Source organism: Cynara cardunculus (genome assembly GCF_001531365.2).
Source record: "Cynara cardunculus var. scolymus isolate 2C chromosome LG 1, CcrdV1, whole genome shotgun sequence".
NCBI lineage: Eukaryota > Viridiplantae > Streptophyta > Magnoliopsida > Asterales > Asteraceae > Cynara > Cynara cardunculus.
The window spans coordinates 49,405,931-49,423,025 of record NC_037528.1 but is presented as its reverse complement, the minus strand read 5'-3'; the positions used below and the strand labels follow the sequence as shown (position 1 = coordinate 49,423,025).

The following is a 17,095-nucleotide window of genomic DNA, read 5'->3' as shown; positions in this document are numbered from 1 at the left end:
GGGGTTTGTTTGTGAAGTCTGTGTGTGCGTAAAAGCGGTACAATTTCTTAGGCCTGCAGCACAAAATTTCAAGGGGAGTAATAATATAGTCAAAGTTTCAACACAGTTAGAGGGTCTTGCCGGCTGCAGTCTCAATTATAAAATTAAAGTAAAATAGATATAAAAAAAATATTGAAGTAAATTACAGATTTAGTCCCTTTGGTTATATTAAAATTATGGATTGGGTCCCTCTCTTTATTTTAGAACTGTTAAGTCAATGAGATTGACTCATTTTACTTTTTTCTCATATTCTTTCAAGAAAAGAAAATATAAATTAATATTATATATATATTAAATTATTTTCTCTCCATGTTCTCTATGCGTTGGTCAAACCCAAGTTACCTCTAATTTTCAGTCATCTTTCTCTGTGCAATATTCCATTTTCCGGCCACCACATAATACAAGCAACACACCATACATATACCAAATTTACCCAACTCTAGCCCGCACTTATCAAAATAAAAGGTTATATGATTTAGATACAGATACAGGTTGATTTAAACCATCAAACAACACGATCAACCAACTCCATCGGCTTGCATATTTTAAAATTAATATAACGAGAATCGACTTTTAAAACACCACCAAAGACCAAATAGGTTCCCAATCCGAACTTTTGTGTGTGTTAATCTATACATACATAAACCAAATTGTCTACCATCTTGAGACCAAACGATGGGTACACAATCCAAACTTTTACTTAAAATCATCAAAAGCTATCATCTGGAGATGGTGATGAATGGTGGAGTGGACTATGGTGGTGAGATGTCCAGTTTTTTAACAAGGGTTGTTACCAGAGGCTGGAGGACAGGCGATGGGAATGAGCAACTGATGGCATTCTTCACCGACATAAACAACGAAGGAGCCGACAGAGGGGATGCAGTGGACAATCTAGCGAATGTTGTTGAAGACGATGATGGTTGGTTTTATTGTAGACGGACGATGGCCGAAGAAGAAAAGGCACCGACGAAGGACAAAGTTTAGGGTGGGGACTGGGGAGTACAACATATATATGTGTGTGTGTGTGCGTATATATATATACACACACACATTTATATATAGAGAGACATTGTTTTTTATTTTCTAAAAGAAAATTTAGTAAAAGAACCAAAATGCCCTCAATTTAACGGAGTCTAGGTTAATAGAGTTGAGGCAAGGGATCCAATTTATAATAAAAATGAAATCACAGGGACCATAGCTGTAACTATTTTGTTTAGGGGCTCCAATACAATTTTCATATAACCATAAGGTCGAAAATTGTAATTTACTCAAAATATTATTAAAAATTTCTAATTTTATTATCATTGGCTGAAATATTATTAACAACAATTAACATAATAGTTTTAATCAATTCATATTGTATTTTGTTGTTGGTTTTTTATGTTAATTAATTTGATTAAAATTAAATTAAAATAATATAATTTATATATGAGTAATTATATAATTGATATATTGTAAATATCTAATTATTTTTTAATAAAAATATTTTTTTGCTATCATAAGAGTGTCTTGACGTAGGTTTTAGAATTGATTATTATTTTTGCAACTTTAATGTAATCATTGAAATTAGATAATCAATTATGTATAAATATGGATTGTTAAGCAATCCTACGTTTATATCAACGGTCCTTTTTTCTTACAACAACTCTTTATTAAATCATCAAAATTTCATTATTTTAACACAAAATAATTGGAAAATCATAAATCATAATCCATTTTCAGACACTGAAAATTAATTATTGTAATTTTAGATCGTAAAAATCAATTAGATCTACATTCAATGACCCATTTATATATATATGTGTGTGTGTGTTAAAATTATTTATTGATGTTTTTACCATATGAAGAAGACACGTATTTCAACATATGAAATCAAATAATTCATCCAGTTACGGACTACCGTAACGAGTTTGTAATTTTGAATGATAGATTTTTACGACATGCTTATTTTAACTTCATAAAAGTATAAATGAAACTTATGTTGTATCAAATCGATTTATGGATAAACTTGTTTTAAAGTTATTTACCATAAAAACTATTTTTGATTTTCAAGATTTAAGGTTTATATATATATTTTTTTAATTCTAAGTTTCTATTAATCTACATAAAATAAAGTACTTTTGTCATTTCATATAGAGTAGATACTAATCTTATTTTATTAATCCAAAATAATTATTATTACTTTCATATTAAATATATTTAATAATTAATAATTAAAAATCAAATATAATACTTTAGAGTTGTTAGATTGTATAGGTTGAATTATTAAATGTGCAAGTGGTTACTTATATAATATGTTGTGTGGTTACATTATTATGTCAAATAATTAAAAATAATAATGTCAATTGAATAAAATAGAAGAAATCCAACAAATTTCTACGTAATATTCTTAATTAGCAACTAGTCGTTAGCTTTCTTAAATTATATTTATATTTTTTATTTTAGATAAATCATCGTGCTTAAAATAATTAAAAAATAATAATTTTTCACAGGATGAATGAATTTTCGATTATTTATCTGGATAAACTTTTTTGTCTCACTCAGCAGTTGAGATTAATCAAACTTCTGACCTATCTTATATAATATAATAAAACTATTGCATTAATATATATCTATGTAAATATACTAATGATTGAAATCTTGATTATCGGATTAAAAACTGAAAAATTATACATCAATATAGGTATCAAATTAAAAAGGGATAAAATACTTGCTTATATATATATATATATATATATATATATATATAATTTACTTAATTAAAAATTTAATTACATTTAAGATAATTAAGAATAAAGATAAATTGTGGGGACATAGTGAGTTGCAAGCCAAATCATTGTGATTCTCTTTGTTTTATGAGACATGACCATTTGAATTTTGTATAATAGTTTGAGATACTTTTATTCAATCACTTATTAAAATTCAAAAATATAAGTTAGGGATCGTCTATTAAGAATAAGGGGCTGTTTATCAAATTTTCTATTAAGTCTTGTATGGATAAATTTGTCTGTCTGGATAAATTTAGTTGTCTGGATAAATTTGGGTTGCTGTTTACTTTTCTATCTGAATCAACAGTCTGAATAACATAAATGACCAATTTACCCCTGAGTATTAACTATGGGCTGTTTAGTATACTGTTGTTCATTTTTTAAGGCAAATGATATTTCTGAAAAATAAAATATTTAAATAACAAAACATAAATTCATAAATCCAAGTTCAAACACAAAGTAGCCAAGTTCAAATACAAGTTGAAACACAAAAATCCAAGTTCAAACATTATTGACCAAACTATTTGGAAGGATATTAACAAGCTGCTGTTATACAACCCCATGTTAAACAAACCCAAAAACAAAACACATATCGAGCTGCAAATCAGAAGCAATAAACAAATAATGAACATTGTACACCCAAGTTATCAAGGTTTAATTTAAGAAGCAAGCAGCAACCAAGTTATCAGACTCTGATTCCAAACTAATAACGTGATAATGGGAACCAAATAATATACTGGTTTAAGCAGACTCTGATTCCAAACTAATAAGGTGCTTCCTCCTTGTGTTGATACCACTGTACTAAAGAAAAGGAAAAACGAAAACCTAAACAAACTAAACAAACCGAGCATACAAAATCGAACATAAGAGCGAATCGAGCATCAACAGATAAGAGCAAATCGAGCGAATCGAACATAAGAGCGAATCAAGCATCAACAGATTAAGAGCGAATCGAGCATCAACAAGCAGCAAAATCGAACATAATCTATAGATAAGGAGAAGAGGTACCTTTGGAGAAGAGAAGATTGGATAACGAGCAGCAAAATCGAAAGCAATATGAGCAGCAAAATCGGCCGATTAGGGTTTTGGAGGAGAAGGAGCGAACCTGTCGAAGGAGAAAAGAGAGCGTGGGTTTTCTATTACGAGGGTAGGCAGGTCTTTTTGTTGGCTTAATGTGGACAAGTGATGGTATTGGTCTGTGCGAATAAGCCCCTGTCTAGGCGAATAAGCTCGAAGTAAACAGCCTAAAATGGCTGTGCGAATAAGCCCGTTTATCCGATAAGCTCATTAAGCCACAAGTAAACAGGCCGTAAGTGTATTAATATCACTTACCTTGTCAATTGAACATGACAAAGTACAAAGAATATTAATCAGTAAGAGGTATAACGAGGACCGAAAGTCTTACCCAACAAGTAAGAGAAAATACATTTACTCGGTAAACGTTTACAAGGTTTAACTTGCTTACCAATAACCCATTTTGATGACTAAAAATGTTACAGGATAAGGTAAATAAAGATGACGTTGCTTGCGTTGTACACTTCCCTAATAAATATTTGATAATGATGTATATGTATATATATATATATATGTATATATATATATATATATATATATATATCTATATAGGGGAGCGATCAAATGCAAACCACTTAATTTGTACAAACCGTGCAAACTTCATTCAACCAATCATAATTTTTTATTTTGTTAATTTTTTTGTAATTATGAAAGGTTGATTAATCATTTTTATTGTGGAGGGTGTTAATCATAGATATTATCATCTTTATTATTTTAATTTTAGAGAAATACATGAAACAGTTTCATTAATTTTAGAGAAATACATGAAACAGTTTCATTAAGTAATATATAAAATAATTTCACAACCATATATGAAACAACTTCATCAAAAAAGTATTATATGAAACAATTTCACAAGATTAAACAATTTTATGAAAAAATTTCATAAGATTAAACAATGAAATCGACGGATGAAGATGGTTTGCACGGTTTACACAAATGAGGGCGGTTTTCATTTGATCACTTCTCTATCTATATATATATATATATATATATATATATATATATATATATATATATATATATATATATAGAGGCTTAGGTGAGCTGCCACCTATACCTACCATGGAAAATAATTGTTGATTCCCCAGATAAGTTTTGTTAAACCAAGAACTTGGATTCTTTTGTCCCAAGAGTGAGTGTTGTCTTGTAGCTTATTTAAATAAAAGGAGAAAGGCATTGATAGTTTCATTTTCAATAAACGATATGTGATTTATATAACTTATTTTTGTATTTGGTTGACCACAAATTAAGTTTATATACACATTACAAAAATCATATTTTGACAAAATAAATTTAAAAAAAAATACCCAACGTTGATCGTCAGTGTAAGCAATGAGTATCCAAGGTATCATTGAGTATCTCAATTTCAAATATCTTTAATGTTATCATGATCAACAGGTGTGGCTGATGATCCATTTAGCAGACTGTTTCAACGTTCGTACTTTAGTCATCGGTTGAAATTCTTCAAGTGTCGGTTAATGTTGGTGGTAACGGAAACATGTATTGTTGGTATTTCGTTGTGATACCAAGCATACTAAATCCACTCCATACATATTTGTTGTCGACTGTAATCTTATGTACTTTATAACAAGTTAAAAATGAAATTGGTTCATATACAATTTGTTATCGATAGGATATAAAAGAAGTTGCTTATTGATATTATTTAAGTATGGAGTACACATTGATACCCTAAAGTAGTGAAAGTGCTACCCCTAAAAATGAAAGATCATAAACCTACACAACTGTTGTACCTATTGAAACCCTAGGATTTTGGAAAGGAGAAATTTGGATGTAGATTCTTGTGTTGATCCCTAGCATGATATGGACCTTCTGTATCTGAGAGTTCGGTCTCTGAAGGAAAAGCTCTCGGAGATGATGGGATGTCAATTTCACTCTCCGCAGTGGATGATCGGTGCTTGTTGTTATGAAGGAAATGAACTGGTGACGAACCACGACTTGGCGTATTTTCCATGCTCATTATGCCGGAATTTGAAGTATCTGGTCTTCCTCCGCTATCTCCAAGTTCTCGCAACCTCCTCCTTTCCTTGGCAGCCTTTTGCCATTTCTTTAGAGCTTTGGAGGTTTGTTCTTCGAATATTGACCTTTTCATGTGAGATCCCATCTTCAAGATTCAAATAAATGTCCGAATATCAGATAAATAATTTCTATTTATTTATGAAATATCATGTTTCATTAGGGTTTGTTTTGATTTGAGATGGTACTTACTTGTGTAACCAAAGCATAAAGAGGGAAAGTGATGTAGCTACACATGACATGGAGAAGCACACCCAATCCAACTCTAATACCAATTGCCAATATGCTCTCATGGTAACATGAGTTTATGCCAAATTCATACTGCAAAATACCCGATATATTTTCATTCAAAATCCATATATTTGTTTTGATTTAAAAAAAAAACTATCATTTAATTTGTACAATTCATATGAATTGATGGATCAAATTGGTTACGAGATAAACCACTATAATAAAATCGGGTTTATAGGACACTCCCAACTTTTAAGCGTTCTAATAGACTTCTTTATAGGACTTGGTTTATAAGACCAAAAATTAAAGTGTCATATTTAAAGGTGTTGTAATAAGTTTATATGACGCGTCATAATAAGTTTTTTAGGACATTTTTAATATAAAGCGTCTCATTAGCAACTTTATAGGACACTCTTTGAAAAATTGTCCTATAAAAACAAGTGTCCGATAAAAAAACTGAGTTTATAGGACACTTATAAAGTTGTTAATGCGCACTTTGTATTAAAAATGTCCTAAAAACTTGTTAAGACGCCCAAAAGCGTCATATAAACTTATTACAACGCATTTAGATATGACGTTTTATATTTTAATCCTATAAATTAGATCTTATAAAATGGTCTATTGGAACGCCATATTAAACCATGACTCAAACATCATTACATGAATTACTTACCACCGTCCACAAGAAAAACGCCATTTGAAATGCATTCTACAAATGAGCAAAATAAAACGAAAGTAAATATACAAGTATCAAGTTGGATTAAAAACACTAACAAATCCTATTAAATTACATTATAATTTGCTTCAAAGTGTAAATTGTCTTATTAACCGTTTGATATAATATTTTTAGAAAATTGTAATAAAAAGCGAAGATTAAATAAAAAAAATTAACATAATTTCAACGAGTATCGACTATCGAGTATGTCTCAATTTATATATTCAAGGATTAGTTTTGGGATTATTGAAATGTCTAGTTGTAAAAAAATAAAACTCAAACTAAAGGGCCTTTAGCCTAACGGTATTGAAGTATTTTGTCTCTTAGGAGGTCAGGGGTTCAAACATCATCAAATGTGAGAGGAGAGTGTGAATTTATTTGTTGCATTTGTCGTATATAAATTATATTGTTTTATATTAAAAATAAATCATTATTACTAAAATTTTGAATTAAAAACTTTAATTACCTGAAACAAAGTAAAATGGATTAAGAACAAGACCAATTTGGGGCTATTGAACCAGAAGAACTTGTTGCTTGGCTCAACCACTGGGGCTCCCCTTACAATTGTTGCCTTATCTTGAATTTGTTGAGCCATTTCCATGATCACTAGCTCAAGTTTTGTACCCACTAATAAAAGAATCTACATAACACGTACCATAATTGTAACTGTTATAATTTTGTTTCAATAAAAAATGTAATTAAAATTAAATAAAGCTTAAAATTAAAGAAAACCATGGTGTACCAGTAGTGGGACGAACGAGAGATAGGTGAGTGCATGCCATTCTGTACCACAGAAAAAAAAAACAATGAGATCTTCAATTTTGTTATGAATTGTAACGGTTTTATGAATTATGAACCATATGCATGATGTACATACATGCATACATATACATATACATATATGTATATGCATATAAATACTTATATGCATATCATCCATCGGTATGCATGCATAAAGACAAGCAATTCATTGACAAGTTTCGCCAAATAAACACTCAAATTGTGTGTTCTAACTTTTACATTTGAGACTATTGACCAAATTTTAATTATAGAATGAAAATCGGTTGCAATTAGTTTATGCCTACATATGTATTATTTGATTTACATGCACATGCACGCACGTGTGCACGTGCACTTGCACACACACACATCGAGAGAGAGAGAGAGAGAGAGAGTTTACTGTGAACATTGAGAAGTAGAAACAGGATCGAGAACATCCAAAGCGGAATACTGTATAAGATGATCAAACATATGAATCAATATATGTAAAAACCCTTGTCCTACATGAACAAATCACATGAACTTGCATTTACGTTTCAAAGGTTAACGACTTTTTGCTATCTCGTTATAATTTTTCCTTGTGAGGGTCTTCATGAAAAGGGTGTTCTATTTTTTTTCGGTAGATGATCAGCTTAAATACATCCCATTGGACACCACCTTCGACCTCTAGATATAATCCACTGAACTTTCTTGGTTTGTTTTTTTAAACGACAAAAGAAAACCGATAGAAAAGAGAGAGGGGAAGAGAGGGACCTTATACCCAAGACAAACTTGAAGTCATCTTCCATTGATCTCTTGATGTACTTATGGAAATCAAATTTGCTATTTGGCGCAAAATGTGCCTATGTTATAAAACAAAAAGAACGGTTAAAATGGATTACGATTTACCGGTCAGTCCAACCTTTATTTCGTGTAAAAATTATTCAATAAATTAGAATAGACTACTTTCTTTCATGTGGTTCGTTAAAAATTAGAACTTTCATCCCTGTGTTTTCAAAATTACAGTTTTTGTCACTGTGGTTTTTAATCCTATGTTGTTTTCATCCCTAAAGCTAACTCCGTTAATGTGGTTTACCATTAGATATGAAGAACAAAAAATAACAATGAACTGGAAACCAAGATAAAAAACGGTAGTTTCAATAACATAAAAATTCAACAAACCGCAAGGACGAAAAATGTAGTTCACTCATTGACTTACATTTATGAATCCATTACGGATAGTCAAATAGTCAACTTTTGATATTGATCCGAAGAACTGTCTGAAAAACGCCACCTGTGTTGACATAAAATCTTATTAAAATTCAATTAATATTCATAAATAGAAATGAAATAGTACACTAAATACTGGTTCATAGTCAACGAACATTCCTTTTCTCGAATTAAAACAGACACTCTGCATAATCTACAACTTTTAATTCTTGATTTACGACCTTAATAAAATTCAACTTTAATACATGATTTACAATTCATCATGATTTTCAAATACAAATAAAGGAAATCATACAAATCAATCTTAACCGTTGTTTATCTAGCATCATGAATGTGTGTTCCACAAATATTTTGTTCGTTTCATAATAAATAAAACCTTATCATCTTCCATAAATATCTCAACCATTGAATAAACGGATCATCTTTCATAAATATCTCAATCCGTTTGCCAACATAAACGTTGCTTATGATTTAAGATTTCCATTATTTGTATCTAAAACTTTCTCTAAGATTCAAATAGTAATTAATATTAAATAAACAGAAAGAAATTTACACTTACCACCCATCTAATTCCGGGTTTCGTAGAAAGTCCAGTGTGACGTCTTACGAAGGAGGTTTGATGAGCAAACCGAAATCTTGCAGGATCTAAATGCAAAAAAATAAAAATAAAGCTCCATTTAACTTGGATCCAACAATGGGTCGATCCGATAACATGTTGCTTCTCACTTGGTACCGTACAATCATTCAATGCACCAATTTCTCTTTTGAAAAAATAATTACCATTTGTGAACTCGTACTCCAAAGATTTAGTTTCTGCTTCCCAAGCTTTCCATTTTTTCATCTGTGTCAAACCCACAAAATAACAAATATTAAATAATAAAACGGTGAAGTCAGATGTATTTTTTATACTAAATTCACGTATAAAATAATATATGATTATGTGTGACGTAGGTTAAGGGTTAAGTCATAGGCATATTCCTACATTGACCGTTCGTAATCATACGTCATTTAAATGCAAAATTAAATGTAATTCGGTCATTCGATCTTGTGTTGTTATATTTTGATCGTATTCTCGTTTGATTCTGTTCCAATATACAGATATGTATAAAGAGAAAAGAGAAAATATAAGAGAGAAATAATGGAGTTACCTTGGCAAGGCCGAGAACGATGATGATGACACTATAAAGAATATGGAAGACGGCAAGAATAAATATGAATATATGAAGCTGATGAACTGCAGAATACGATATCATTGGTACCATTCCCTGCATCACAGTTTCATTTTATTATAATATATTATATATATATATATATATATATATATATATATACACACACGGACGAAGGAACGTGTGAAAATGAGCGTTACAGTGAGAAACGTAAGAAGGGATCTAAATTTTGATGATCGTTAATCTCATCTTGTTACATCTTATTATAACATATATCGAACGGTGGAAATCCCTTCTTACGATTCTCATCTTAATTCTACTTGTCAGCGAAAAACAACCCCATATATCCTTCCTAAAATAAAAGAAAATACCTTTTCACAAGTAGCACCGTCCTTTTTGGCTGCTGCTAAAACTCGCCGGAAAATCACATCTTCAGCTAAAAAAAGTAATTTCCGGCGATGTTCATCATCACCATCACCGCCGTCGCCGCCTTTGCCACCATCTTTCTTTTTACCATCATCGTCATCATCATAATGTTCGGCTTTGCATGGAAGCATCTTGTATCCAATACTATCAGGAACACATATCTTTGCAACATATTTTGTACCCACCGTTAATAGCAATGATAGAAACCCTAACAGCATCAACTCTGCATTCACATCAAATCATATCACAATCATTTTTAATTAAATAAAAACACTTTTTGAGATATCTGTAATACTTTTTGCATAAATGTATAGTATTTTGTGCATTAAAAATTGTTTTTAAGACCTTTAATAAATCTAGTTTATAAGGTTGTATAAATATTTTGAAATTATAATGATGACATAAATTTTCCTTGGTAAAGTTGGTTTACATGACTTTTTTTCTTTTTTCGCAGGTTTGAATCCTATTTAGGTCATCTTCTTAGTTTTTAACTTTTAATTCCGAATTTATTATGTTTCTGGAAAAATTAGCGATGAAAAACTCAAACACATGATCTCACATATCTATACAAATGTTTATAAAGAACTAACCAACAGACTAATTATTATTTTATAAAAAACATCTATATATTTGTTTCTTATAGTTAAATGGTGTCACCACTTGAATAAAAAAAAAATCTTTGTCCACCTATGAACAAACCCATTTTATTATATAGTGTAAAGGGAAAACCGTAATTGTAACTTATATTATAATGCTAAAAGATTGATTTAAATAAAAAGATTAAATGTCGTAAGAAGATGAATAAGGGAATAACGTAAGGTTTGTATGTGAAACGTTAAGAAAAACCCGTAAAATAAAGTCTATTTAAAGATACATACGTAAACCAACATTACTGATTATTCATATGGATTTGTATGTACATATTTTCGATTTTTTTCAGTAATTCACAACAACCTAATTTTCTTTAATGTTTTTATATAAATATCTCACATAGAACTTATATGACGACATTCACAATCTATGAAAAATTTGACTTGAAAATATATTAAAATTATGATATTTAATTATCGATCTCATCGAATAATTTATGAACAAAAAGTCGACTTTACGTGATGGATAATAAATAATTTTAAATACATTAAAATATTCTAAAACAAAATGTTAGTAATAATTTTTTATAATTATTTGCTATTATTTTATTTGATTATTATTTTACCTGCTTTTATTTTCTCCAAGGCTTCAAGCATTGCTTTCTTCTGCTTTTTTTGAAACCACTGCATGAATTTACAATCAAAAAAACTTCTCCATTACATAATTTATTTTAGATATGAAAATGAAAATAAAAATAATAAATTATAGTAATTTCTTTCAGTTTAACTAATAATGAAAATTTGGTCTTATGGGTAATTGACTCATTATATTTTACAAAAAAAAAAAAAAAACAGTTTCTTTCATTTTCAGTAACTTTAAATACTGTTTAATATCTCTAAACAAACACATGTTCTAAAATATATTGGGCGAATAGATCTAAGTTTAGCTGATGACACGAGACTCCAATGTTAATACGCCCCTCCGATTAACTGACAAAGGCGTACCATGGTGTAGAATATTACTTCAAGTACTATTTACAGTGATAGACGTTGTCTCCGTCTCTCTGATACTTAGATATGTAGTACCAGTTAGATGATTCTCTAAAAGAGCCATCGATGGTTCTCAAAAAATTCACGGTTCTCATTTGAATTAACTGCAAATTCATATATGGTTCAACGTATATTGAAGAGAATAGGTCTAAGTTTGATGTAGGACTCTAATGAGTTTAATTAAATCGTAGTTACAGAAACCCTACCTTGCCAATTGAATGAATCACATGTTCAATGATAACGGAGATGATAACGAATACCGCACAAACCAATGCAACGGCCCACGTTGGTGTTTGCTCCAACGACCTCTCCGATGACGACCCTGTCGCCATTTAATTCCGACCAAAAGCAATTATTCTCTGTCGACCACCACAAAAACGGCTGACAAAGGCTTCTTTGGTTTTTCCAGCTTTCAGAACAAGAAGGAGCAGAAGTATACAAAGAGTTGGTGTAGGGACAAATATATCGGAGAGAAAAGCAAAGTAGAGATAATAAAGAATGAGTTATAAAGCGTGTTAATGAGTTGATATGGTATTAACAAGTATTTTTGAAATGGTCAAAATTGTCATTTCACTCCAATATTTGTTGGGAAATATTATATTTGATTCATATTATCTTATCAAATATGAAATTTTTTCTTTCCTACCTTGAGAAAATTACATATTATTTTTTTTTGTAGATAAAGATATTATAGAAAATGTTTGTTACTCAAATTAATCTGATCTGAACTCGACCTTAGAATATGGGTCTGGTCCAGTTATTGATATCCAATCAAAACTTGATTAACTGGTGTAGAGATTTTTTCACCATAACTTAGATATTATGAGTTTAAATTTATGGTTCCTCGAAATAAAACCGAACCAGTTCTATTTATTTCTATGTATTTTTTTTTACATTCTTATTTAAACATACTTTATAATCAATTCATTCTGATGTCGTCTGTTTTGAATTATTCAATATGACAATCGTGTAAAACCGATAACTTTAACACCATTAAAAATAAATATATATATAACTTTAAAATAATATTGATTTTTTTAAACAAAAATTGTAATATAATAAAATGCCGGCCATATTTGTTGGCAAACAAAGGAAATTGTACGCCTGAGATAACCAACCTATGCATCTACACAAGTGGTCTTTATTTATTATTGTCTTCGTTATTTATTTATTATATTTATTATATGATTAATTATATCATGGTATCATGAAAAATGACATGATTAATAGTATATGTTGGTAACTTCTTCGTATTATATATTATATGATTAATTAGATCATGGTATCATTCAATTCTTATCTTGAAGAATATATATTTCAAAATGTACATTTGATGGCTTATAGTTTAAAATGTATTTATTTAAGGGCTTATAGTTTGAATAAGTCAATTTTGATGAACGTTGTCACACCCCACTTTTCATAAGGGCCGTTTTGAGGGCATATTGTGACATAAAGACATACAAACTATTTGTTACATGGCAGTGGAAGATTTTACCGATGCTAATCGGTAAGCTTTACTGGGTAAGAGTCACCATACTCACTTACTAATAAGATTTTGACCATCGAAATGATATAATAACATTGTTGGTAAACATCTCTTACTCGACAAATACTAAATGGGTAAGAGTCACCACCGTCACTTAATTTGTGCGTAAAATTTCCACTTACCCAGTAAAATAAGTGACCTGATAAATGCTTAACCGATAGCATTTAGTAAACAACTCCTAAAACATCATAACATATTAAACTCTCATGGCTACCCTTACAAAAATACCAAATCTCACCCTTGCCCTTATTACATTCTGTCTTGCATGCTTTTTGAGACAATACTACTAGTTAGCTTCACAATCGGTAAGTTCACAGTTTCAGGTAATTAACAATAAGCTTCTCAACACATAAAAACATGTACAAGCTTGTCGATGCATGTATATCTTAAAAAACATGAAACTGGTAATTGTTATTCAATATTGTATCTCGAGCATGCTAACATACAACTTGATTGAGTCCATAAGCTTCGTTATTCATAAACCCCCCCCCCCTTCATATTTCATTAAGTTACATCATTGTTCTGTAATCTTTATTTGTGTCGTATTTTGGTTATAAGATAGACATGTTTTTAAAAAGTAAATTTTTAAATATATATTTGAAAGTATGTGTTCAAATTATGTATTTTAAAAGTACGTTCTCAAAATATGAATTTAATAGAATTATGTTTTATCCTCATACAATTTGCCTCTTTTAAATACATGTTAAAACGTGTGAATACCAGTTGGGTTGACCCACTCAATATTTTTATTAATTTTAAAAATTTACGTATTAATATAATAATTTAATCTTTTAAATAAAATTATTTAAAAAATTGTAAGTATCAAAATACATTTTGGATGATTTTTCAACTTCCATTCAAGCCATTTTCGTTAGAAATAAAATCATAACTCAAATTGATTGTCGCGTCTAATTAACACCCGATGCAATCCATCTTGAAAAAAGTGGCATGGGCTCAAATCATCTAACACTTAAGCATGGGTCGTTAATTAAACCAACTGACTTTCCTTGGCATGGGTCGTTATCCCTCATGCACGTTACATCTACACTTTCGGTTTTGATACTTAATACAAAACAACCATATGTTATTTTAATCGTTAAGAAGATGGTCTTAGAAAATTCTAAATTATATACTGTTTACAGGTTAAAATAATCAAACAAAAAAAATCGAACTAAGGATAAAGACAATAAAGCCTTTCCAAGACACGTCAAGATAAAATATTGATTAAAGACTAATTGATAAATAAATAAGCGATTTATTTTCTTGATACAATTCTTTTGAAAATTAAAAATAGAAAATAAAGTAAAAATTACAAAAATAGAAAAGTAAAAGAGATACATGCTCATAAATCTTGTTTAAGATCAACTAACAAATTACTTTTCAAGATATCATATTTGAGCTTTTAGAATAATTTAATTACATTTTTATAAAAAAAATTATGAAATAATATTGTAGCATGTAAAATAAGCAATTTTATTCAACAACTGTTATAAATATAGAAATTACATCTATATATTTGGAATCACATGAGACCAACTTGTTTTCGTGAAACCATAAGATTATTTTTTGCATTTGAAACTTCACAGCAAAATGCTGTGAAATTATTGTACGAGTACATTTTTTATATATTAAGAGCATTTTCTAAAATAGAGAGTTAAAAGTTAAATTTTAAAAAAAAAATCAACTCCAACATATTTTATATTTTAGAAATTTTAACATAAATCTGATGTTCTCTAATTTATCAGCCCAATACACTATTAAAAATAAACTTTATATAAAATAACAACAATAATAATTCAATTTTATTGGTGGATTGAATAAAATAATCATTTATCTATCTCTCTCGAAGTCAAGTTTTAGATAATTTTTTAAACTTGAGAATTTTTCATGTTTTCTTTATTTTAAAAAAACACATTATAGAGAATCTGTTGGAGAAATATATAAAACAAAACTTTCATTTTCTCTATTTTACAAAATATGTTGAGATGATGTGATGTGGCAAGTTTTTTCTTCATATTATCGGATTTAAAATCACGACATCTATCGGTTAATCGAAGAATTTAGTAAACATAATTTATTAATACATTCATATATGAATATACTGTATCACATTTATATAAACATAATCGTATATCAACATTGTCTTAAGAAATCTCTTTAAAAGATATGCCATGATATATAGGAAACTTAAGCCACATTATATATAGATCTGTTATCGGCAACTGAAAATGATTTTAAATTGTTCATATGACATACTTTGTTTTATTTTATGTATTTTATATGTGATAATTACATTGATCAGAGAAAAAATATACAAAAATTAGGATGTTTAAAGTGTATTACCAGTCTTTGTTGTTTAGTAGTTGGTTTTTGATTCCCATTTAACCATTTTTATAGATGAAAACGACTCGGTCTGCTTTTTTATTGTTGGTTTTTACAATCAGTATCGACATTTAGAAATCAATATAAATACCGACAAAAAGATGATATTGAATTTTCAAGTGTATGCGAAAAAGGTATCATTTTGTATTGTCGTTCAAAAAAAAAAAACGTGAGGTGTGGCATGACAGCGAGGTTAAGTTTTAAGCCTTATATGTCACGGCTTTACAAAAAACGTGCGCCATGGCGTGAGTCACGCCTTACATAAACGTTATGGGTCATTTCTAACGGCGGAGACGCGTCTTGCGCCATATCGCTACATGACGCGCCTTTTTGAACATTGATTATAATATGTAGTAAAAATGATTTTTTTAAGTTAATTTTAGAGAAAACGTATTCATCAATTATAGGCATTGAGATATGGCCGGTTGAGACCGAACTGATTGGAATTATAAATTATTTAGCTTGTTGTCTTTATCTAGAAAAAGAAGACATAACTGATAATACAAAAAAAAAACTGATTAAAATAATTATAAGAAATATCAAGAAGTTGTTTGATAATTTATGTGCTTAGCATCGAAAAGGGAAAAATTGACGATTGAGTCGACGTTCAACATGGAAAGAAGAGGACCTATTTATTAAGGGCATATCAAACACATATACTTCTAACTCGGTTAAAGTTTCTTAACGAATTACTCATTAAGAGGTTTTCCAGCATCCCGTAAGAGTATTCGATATTGGTCTAATGTATGATGATAAGACATTAAAAGTGGTATGCATGTTATACACTTATGTTAAGGTGAATAGGGTGGTGCAAACGTACAGTGAAATACAAACGAAGGGCGATGAAAGTTTTGTTATTTATAACTGTATAATAATATATATTTCTATACACCCCTATTAATTATAAAAATTAAAGGTGGGGGATTACACTTGTTATACCCTCCTTAATTATATTTGTGGTTTAATCACGGCGTAAATGCACAAGACACACCCTATTATGTAAAAGTAGCAAAATTGGACGGGTTAGATAATAGGGGTGTTCATATAAACCGTCAAACTGCATATATGTTCAACATCTT

General features: G+C 29.6%; 1 protein-coding gene across 1 annotated transcript; it reads right to left on the bottom strand.

The window, feature by feature from the left end:
- Positions 1-5,581: 5,581 nt before the first annotated feature.
- LOC112512320 (MLO protein homolog 1-like) lies at positions 5,582-12,420 on the bottom strand. Its single transcript, XM_025118206.1, has 14 exons — positions 12,295-12,420; positions 11,665-11,722; positions 10,394-10,671; positions 10,002-10,118; positions 9,634-9,694; positions 9,413-9,498; positions 8,843-8,917; positions 8,398-8,486; positions 8,045-8,094; positions 7,607-7,647; positions 7,331-7,504; positions 6,823-6,858; positions 6,111-6,239; positions 5,582-6,006 (listed from the first exon to the last, which is right to left on the bottom strand). The coding sequence occupies exons 1-14, from the start codon at positions 12,418-12,420 to the stop codon at positions 5,647-5,649; spliced, it is 1,680 nt and encodes a 559-aa protein (XP_024973974.1). The 3' UTR covers positions 5,582-5,646.
- Between the last annotated feature and the right edge of the window lie 4,675 nt (positions 12,421-17,095).

What these genes read in the sequence shown, in the direction of transcription:
- LOC112512320 (XM_025118206.1), bottom strand. Translation starts at nt 12,420, where the DNA reads ATGGCGACAGGGTCGTCATCGGAGAGGTCGTTGGAGCAAACACCAACG. An exon ending in CTTGGAGAAAATAAAAGCAG is followed by an intron (nt 10,672 to 11,664) that starts GTAAAATAATAA and finishes ATGTGAATGCAG; the next exon opens with AGTTGATGCTGTTAGGGTTT. An exon ending in TCGTTCTCGGCCTTGCCAAG is followed by an intron (nt 9,695 to 10,001) that starts GTAACTCCATTA and finishes GGTTTGACACAG; the next exon opens with ATGAAAAAATGGAAAGCTTG.